Source organism: Perca fluviatilis, chromosome 8, assembly GCF_010015445.1.
Source record: "Perca fluviatilis chromosome 8, GENO_Pfluv_1.0, whole genome shotgun sequence".
NCBI lineage: Eukaryota > Metazoa > Chordata > Actinopteri > Perciformes > Percidae > Perca > Perca fluviatilis.
This window is the reverse complement of record NC_053119.1, coordinates 1,724,564-1,732,919: the sequence shown is the minus strand read 5'-3', so window position 1 is coordinate 1,732,919 and position 8,356 is coordinate 1,724,564. Positions and strand designations below refer to the sequence as shown.

Here is an 8,356-nt window from a genome sequence, read left to right as displayed (position 1 = left end):
TCCTGGATCGTCTTGCACACTAAGTGAAAGAAGAAGTGGTGCGGCTGACCTAGAATGGACACGGATGTCCTCCAGGTTGTTTGGGTTTCCCTTCCTACTCCTCCACACGGAGAGCGTAACGACGTGATTATCCTGATGCTCTCGATGTGAACAGGAAGCCCGTTAACTGGAGAGGATCAATTAGTGCCGCTAACGAGGTCACAGTCGGACAGATTCCACGAAGACGTCCCGCCTCTGCTTTTAGGCTTCCTGAAAGGAAGTCATTTAACGTGTGTGTGTTTTTTTGTGTTTTTTTTTTTTTTTTTTTTTTTTTTTTTTTTTTTTGTGTGTGTGTGTGTGTGTGTGTGTGTGTGTGTGTGTGTGTGTGTGTGTGTGTGTGTGTGTGTGTGTGTGTGTGTGTGTGTGTGTGTGTGTGTGTGTGTGTTCAGGTTCTACCGAAGCGACGGTGAGAGTCCAGCCGAGTCGAGCAGCGAGCCGTTGTTCTCCGTTAACAACAGTGGAACCAGCCGGACTCGAGGTTCTGACAGACCGGGGTGAGAACCGTACAACTCTAAACAATAATCTTAAACTTATTATTATTAGGGCTGAGTTCAAATAATTGATTTTCAAATATTCAACCTTCTTCCTCTGTACATTTTCAGTAAAGAAGGCGAATATTCTGACTTTTTTTCCTAAAAATATTCAACTGTTTTCTCTTACACAACTTACAGTGGTGCTCATAAGTGTACGAACCCTTGCTAAAGTTGACTAAAAAGAGGAATAAAAAAAAATTGATCTTATTGGAAATTGATCTTAATGCCTTAATTAAAAAAAATGAGGAAAAATCTAACCTGTAAGGACACCAATTTTCTTTGTGAATGAATAATGTTTCGTAAATAAATAAATGTTCTTCCTTAAAATACAGGGACCAGTACACCCCTATGTTAGATTCCCATAGAGGGGGTACTTTCAGTTAGCCTAATAGCTGGTTTGATTTGCATTGAGAGATGGTCTTATGGAAAGTATCCCATGTCAATCTCTAGGTATGGTGAAGGGTATGTGATGATGTGGGGGTATGGTGAAGGGTATGTGATGATGTGGGGGGGCTATTTTAATTCCAAAGACCAAGGGAACTTTATCAGGATGCATAGTATCCTGGATCCATGAAATAACTGGCCTTTAAAAATAAAAGTCTGCCTGCCTCTATGGGAATCTAACATAGGGGTGGACTGACTTATGCCCCCTGTATTTTAAGGAAGAACATTTATTTATTTACGAAACATTATTCATTCACGAAGAAAATTTGTGTCCTCCAAAGGTTGGATTTTTCCTCATTTTTTTTTTCAATCAATTTCCAAAAGATGTTTTTTTTATTCCTCTTTTTAGTCAACTTTAGCGTGGGTTCATAAACTTAAGAGCACCACTGTAATATAAGAGGAGGATTCTCAGTTAAAACTTATCTATGTCTAAGTGATTAATAAAATCCGAAAAAAATGGATCTTTTCATATCGGTCTTTTCCCCATGAATGGAGACTTTGGGTCTCAGTACTTAATGTAAGCATGCTTCTTGCTTGTTTAATTTACAGCGCTTGTTCTCTGAGAATCTCTTATATATCCGAGATAAACTAGGATTGGAACTGACATTTCCCTGACCTCATTGATATCCAATCAGAAATATAATCAAATCTGGAGTCGACTGAGGAAATCACTGGCGCTACCCAGCCCTAATTATTATCAGATTTTTAGTTTCCACAGTTACAGATCATATAATTCTGTCACACAAACAAAGTGTTTGTTGACGTCCTGTTCTCCGCAGTTCAACATTTGAGCCTCATTCGATTGTTTTAACATTTTAAAACCTTAAAATGTCCATTTTTGTGTGAACATGAACCCATTTTCTGACACATGCTATGACTTTTACATGATGTTGTCAAAAAGTTTTATTTAGTTCATAACAAGAGTTTAAAGAGAGATTTTCTGTTCAGATGTCAGACCTGCAGCTTTCTCTGTTGCTTTCACATCATCTTAACTTCTGTCTCCTTCTCCCATGGTGCATTTAAAGATTACTAGTGCAGTGCCCGTTGAAAATGTGCCTGTTTGGAAAGGGCTGATTGCTTGGCCTGTGGTATTGCTGCTTGTAGAATTCTTCAAAACCAAATTGTACCCCAAAATTACTTATAGAAGGACCCCCAAATCACTTGAAACTAGGAATGCACCAAATCCAGGATTCTGATTGGGCTGAATATTGGGCTTTTTGACAGGGTTGGGTTTCTGCCGAACCATTTTTTCCCAGCGAACCGAACCCTACGCTTGTTCTCGGCGCGCTACGCTGGTCGCCGTAGTGACGGCGCCGTTGATTACGGGAAGGTGTTTACGTAGGTGGAGCGTTCAAAGCAGTAGGCTGTGAGGAAGTGGACATGGAACTGGTGAGCAGAAAAAGTGTTGCTTGGCAGTACTTTTCAGTCAAAAGAAGACCGTTCAAGTCCAGCTATGTTGAATTAGCAATGCTGATTGGTCTGGTGGTGGCGAGGACCCTAAACTATACACAACATGGCCGCTGTTACAACATCTGGTATGAAACATCTGAAAGAAAGAAAAAAACATTGAAGAAAAAAAATAAAGCCACAAAAGGCCCCAAACTTCGGGAAAAAAGCACCAAAAGAGTCTGCAAAAGTGACAAAAACTTTTGAAAAAGCGAATTAACATTGAAAAAGCTACAAGAACTAGACGGGCCAAAATTTATTATGAACCTAAATTGATATGCGGACCCGATCAAAATCTGCGAGGTGATGGATTTGGCCCTCGGGCCTTGAGTTGGACACATGTGATATACATGTTACCAAAGGCACAAATATGGCCAAATGATAAGACACTCAGCTAGAGAGCTGAATAATACAGCTGTCTATTCTAAGATGATTGAGTTTCCTCAGAAAAAACATCCTCTTCTGCAACCTTTTGAACTTATTCTGTGCACATTCATTAATTGTTCATTTCAACTCCCAAATGTGTATGTTGTGACCCACTCTACCACTACACCATTTATATTTGAGGGTTGAACTATAATTCCCTTTTTATTAAAATCTATGGTCATCTCCTTTGTTTTCTTCGCATTAACCACAAGGAAATGATCTGTACACCATTTAATAAAACTTAAAAAAAAAAAAAATTAAACCATGTAAACCTATTCTGGTACAACCTTAAAATACAATTATGAACCTGAAAATGAGCATGATATGGGCGCTTTAAAAAAGTGTGGTCTGAGGAGGTTGCTTGGCAGTTATTAGTGTATAGAATAGTGTATTGAATTTGACTTGTTGACTACGGTTTGTTATCATGGTTTGGTATGAGTTCGGTACAGTGGAGGGAAAAGCATGGTCCTTGAGTGATTAGTTACAGCGTGGGTTGTCTCTTCCTCCACAACGCATGGACTTTTCTGGCAAAAAAACCTAAATGGTTTTATATATTTGTTAGTTAGAGAGTTTATTTTTGTTTCCCCTGATTGCCAACACTTGGGAGAACAATTTTGAAAAGCGTAAAATCTGTGTTTTGTGGCATCCCTGCAGCATGCACGTCCTGAAATGATGTATGTAACTTGATAGTGTGATCACAGGGTTGAGGTTATACCAATAAGCATTATTACACAAGGAGACCAGGCAAAGTTCAGGTTAACGAGGACCAATATTAGTTGTTGGTGCTGCACTAACTAATGAAATTATGGTTCTGTGATTCATCTTTTAGTCCAAATCGATCTGGCTGGAGACTGGACAGAGACATGGGTCTGATGAACGCGATTGGTCTTCAGCCCCGACATCCCGCCCCCTCGGTGACATCACAGGGAACCCAGACGCCAATCATCCAGCTGCAGAACGCCGAGACGCAAACGGAGAGGGAGCTGCCGGAGCCCAGCGCTCCGCAGGCCCCAAGTACTGAAACGTTAGAATGTCTCCGCTAAACGGACTCTTTAAAGGGGCCGTTCACGTGTTTAGAAATGGGCTCGTACGTACGCTGGATTTCTTTCTTGTGATACTTAAAGTATGTAAAAGAAATTTAAAAAAGGGATAAAAAGTTAGAAATCACAACAACAACAAAACAATACTCATTGATTATGAAAAAATTAAGTTATGCTCAAAGAAAGCAACCTTTTTTGTAGAAGATTTTATTTGCCAAGCTCAGGAGAGAAGACTTTGTTTAAAGGAGAATTCCGGCAAATTTTTATGTTAGTCTTGATCGCTATAAATATGCGTGTACTTTTGATTGGAAAAAACCCCGAGCTGAATCGGTGCAGTCAACATGGAGTAGCTGCAGCTAGGTCTACGAGCTTCCACTCAGATAAAACAGTTGACAGGGCAAGTTTTAGAGTGCCTTTGTGCCTCTTAACAGACATAAAATGCAATGAATATGTCTGTGCAACATGAACAGGGCCCTTACGTGACAACAAGGTGCCTTTTCAACTCAGAAATTGTTTAAATTCACCTACCCTGTCTCAATCCTGCCGGTCTGAAATGTTTGAACAATGCAACTGACATTTTGTTGTCTTATAAAGCCATTTTTTTGGGCACAGAAAAGTCAAATCATATTAACAATACAGCGTAGAAATCAGAGCCAGGACGATGTGCTTTTGGCTCAATTAGATTCTTTTTCCCGATAAATTGAAGTATTGGGATTCGGTAGTACTCGTTTACTTTAATAAAAAAGACTTCTAGAGACAAAATATCACAAGACATTTCTAAAATATAACATTTAACACTAAAATGTGTTAAGTGTGTGTGTCTGTGTTTTTCTAAGAAGAATGAACGTCAGTCAGTCTGATGTTGATTTACTTTAAATAAGAACATAACATGGATCTTCTGCTTTCGTTACCGTGCAGCGTTACCGTAGAAACGGAACATATTTAGGAGAATCATTGGTATAATATAATATCGACTCTAGGGAAAATGATCGACTTCAATAAATCGATACATAAATGGATCGATTTCTTTCCCCACCCTTAGTTGAAAGTATCCCCTGATATCTTAAGACTTGTTTTACGCCAAGGGCTCCTGCACACTGGCTGCGTGGCGTGAGCGTGTCAGCTGCGTGGCGTGTCCGTGTTTATTTAGGTTTCCATGGTAACAGGTCACAGCTTGCACACTGCGTGACACGCACGTCTCAGAAAACGTGTGCATGCTAGAAATAGGACAGACGCCTATTTTTCATGCCATAGAATATGAAAAGATGTTTATATGTCGTTTAGACACTAATACATATTAATAAATGACATGTTGATGTTTGAAAGTCTCGAGGTTTTCATATAAATGCAGATATATGAATGTAATTTTAATATATAGTTTTTTCAAATATGTCACCTGTCAATCCAGAAGGAAATATTCTGGAGCCTATGTTGCCGTCAATCCTGCCCACGTTGTCTTTGCTGTAATCAGACCAGTATATATTTATGTTTATGTTTATGGGAAACCTCCATGTGTCCAGACAAGGCTAGCAGCAGCAGCAGCAGCAGCGTCAGACACCTTTCTGGTGTGCAGAGACATAGAAAACGCCACGCAGCCGCCACGCAACAGAAACGCCACGCAGCCAGTGTGCAGGAGGCCTTACGCTTGTTTTCTCTCCCCAGATGTCCCTCCTGAGACTCCGTCTACGAGCGGATCGGCTCCGGGGCAGCCGGCGGCCGCCGCGGCGTCCCAGGCCGGCAGCCAGGGCGAAGCTTCAGCGGAGCCCAACACATCCACAGCTGGCACGGGTACTGCTCAGCCACACTGAGGGGCTACAACCAGGCTTCAAAATTAACTTTTTTGTCTTCCTGCCAAAATGGCTAATGAATGTTCAAATATTACCAGCCACTCAATAGATTACCATTGGGTTTTTTGGGCTGGTGAGTGAAGCAAATCTACCAGCCACTTGCATATTTCACCAGCATTTGGCTGGTAAACGGTGCTGATTTTGAACCCTGGCTTCTCTTTGTTACTTTGCTGCGTTTAAAAATGTAAAACTACTCTTAGATGTGAGCATGTAGCTGAAACAAGTTGTGTTTTGGCTCGTGTGCCACCGTGTGTTTTTGAGAGAGTGCGTCTTGATTTGATCTTATTCATTTCGTTTCCTCGTCGCCTGTATTTCTTCCGCGAGCGAATGTGTCGAGCCAGGCAGGCGATCGCACACAGGAAGGCCACAGTGCAGCTGGATACTTTACAAAATAAAACACATTTCAAAATAAAACACCCAGGTTTGTGGGGATTTTGGCTGTCTTGACTTCTTAGCTGGTCTACAGCGAGACAAGTGATCAGGGACATAGAGAGAGAGACACACACACAGAGGAAGACAGACAGACACACACACACACACACACACACACACACACAGAGGGAGACAGACAGACACACACACACACACACACACACAGACACACACACACACACACACAGAGGGAGACAGACAGACAGACAAACAGACACACACACACACAGAGACACACACACAGAGGGAGACAGACAGAGCACACACACACACACACACACACACACACACACACACACACACACACACAGAGGGAGACAGACAGACAGACAGACAGACAGACAGACAGACACACACACACACACACACACACACACACACACACACACACAGAGGGAGACAGACACACACACACACACACACACACACACAGACACACACACACACACACAGAGGGAGACAGACAAACAGACACACACACACACAGAGACACACACACACAGAGGGAGACAGACACACACACAGAGACACACACACACACACACACTGAGAGACGCACACAGAGAGCAACACACACAGACACACACAGAGAGAGAGAGAGACACACACTGTCCTTTCCAGCTTTTCTAAAACAACCTGTTTAATGAGATCATGTGTTACTCCAAAGCATTAAACCTGTTCTGTATAATAATTTATAAACAGTAATAAAACAGACACATCAAGATTGCGTAGGCTGGCGGTGTTTATTCCAATCTTAGCTGTGTGTGTGTGTGTCTGTCTGTCTGTCTGTCTGTCTCCCTCTGTGTGTGTGTGTGTGTGTCTCTGTGTGTGTGTGTGTGTGTGTGTGTCTGTGTGTGTGTGTGTGTCTCTGTGTGTGTGTCTCTGTGTGAGAGACTGTGACTGTGTGAGACTCTGTGTGAGACTCTGTGTGTGTGTGTGTCTCTGTGTGTGTGTCTCTGTGTGAGAGACTGTGACTGTGTGAGACTCTGTGTGAGACTCTGTGTGTGACTGTGTGAGACTCTGTGTGTGTGTGTGTGTGTGTGTGTGTGTCTGTGTGTGAGAGACTGTGTGTGTGTGTGACTGTGTGTGTGAGATCCAGTGATTAACTGTGATTGGCTGTCGTTGGTGCAGGAGGAGAGTCTGCGGGGGAGTCGGTCTCGGGGGAGGACGCCCTGGCTCGTATCCGGCGTCTGATTGCCGAAGGCGGCATGACGGCGGTGGTCCAGCGGGAGCAGAGCACCACGATGGCGTCCATGGGCGGCTTCGGGAACAACATCATCGTGAGCCACCGCATCCACCGCGGCTCGCAGACCGCCGCCGGGGCGTCCCGTTCGCCGCCGGCGGACCCTCCTCCTCCTCCTCCTCGGCGCCCCTCCTCATCCCGCAGACGTCCAACCCGGCCGAGCAGCTCGCCATGTGGGGCCCGCGGGCGCCGCCGGGGCTCTCGCTCGCCGTGGACATGGACGACGTGTTTGACGGCGTGCGAACGGACGACGACGAAGACTCCTCTTCTCCGCCAGGCCCCTCCTCTTCCTCCATGCTGCTGTCGTCCTCTTCCTCCCCTCTCCGCCTCTCCTTTTCTTTTCAAGCCCCCGGGTTTTATCGTATTGGTGGGGCAGGCGTCTCCAACGGTTACCCCGGCGACCTGTACAGCAGGTAGTTCACCTTTTTGGGGCCAGGAGAAGCCGAGCGTTTCAGCGAAATAAGGGCGCTCCTCAAAGCCTTAACTCGCAGAGAAACAGGTGCTGCTTTGGGCTCTGCATGGGGTTTCTCGCCCGCATAAGAAGGGGCGCAACCCCCCCCCCCCCAACCAACCCTGCTAAATTACAAATCGCACTATGGCCACGCCAAGACCCGCCCTACGAAGCAGCTCGATTGGTCGGGGTCAGGGGATAGCAGGGCTGTGCTCGATTAAAGAAATTCTTAGTCGACTAACACTCGTTCAGTTGTATCGACTAACCGATGGGGGGGGGGGACCACCAGAGGCCCTCACGATACGATATCATCACGATACGATATCATCACGATACGATATCATCACGATACTTATGTCACGATTTCAAACATATTGCAATATTCTGCGATATATTGCAATTTATTACCTTTTTTCCAACTTCAAATGTTTCCCAATTTCAAATGATGTCCCCAA

General features: G+C 44.1%; 1 protein-coding gene across 1 annotated transcript in view; it reads left to right on the top strand.

Moving 5' to 3' along the window:
• ambra1b (autophagy/beclin-1 regulator 1b) overlaps positions 1-7,913 on the top strand; it is a 43,904-nt gene extending 35,991 nt beyond the window's left edge. Inside the window, exons 15-17 of the mRNA XM_039808077.1 lie at positions 429-533; positions 3,718-3,902; positions 7,339-7,913. Coding sequence (XP_039664011.1) covers positions 429-533; positions 3,718-3,902; positions 7,339-7,913 — 865 coding nt within the window. The remainder of the gene's footprint in view (positions 1-428; positions 534-3,717; positions 3,903-7,338) is intronic.
• The last annotated feature ends 443 nt before the right edge of the window (positions 7,914-8,356 follow it).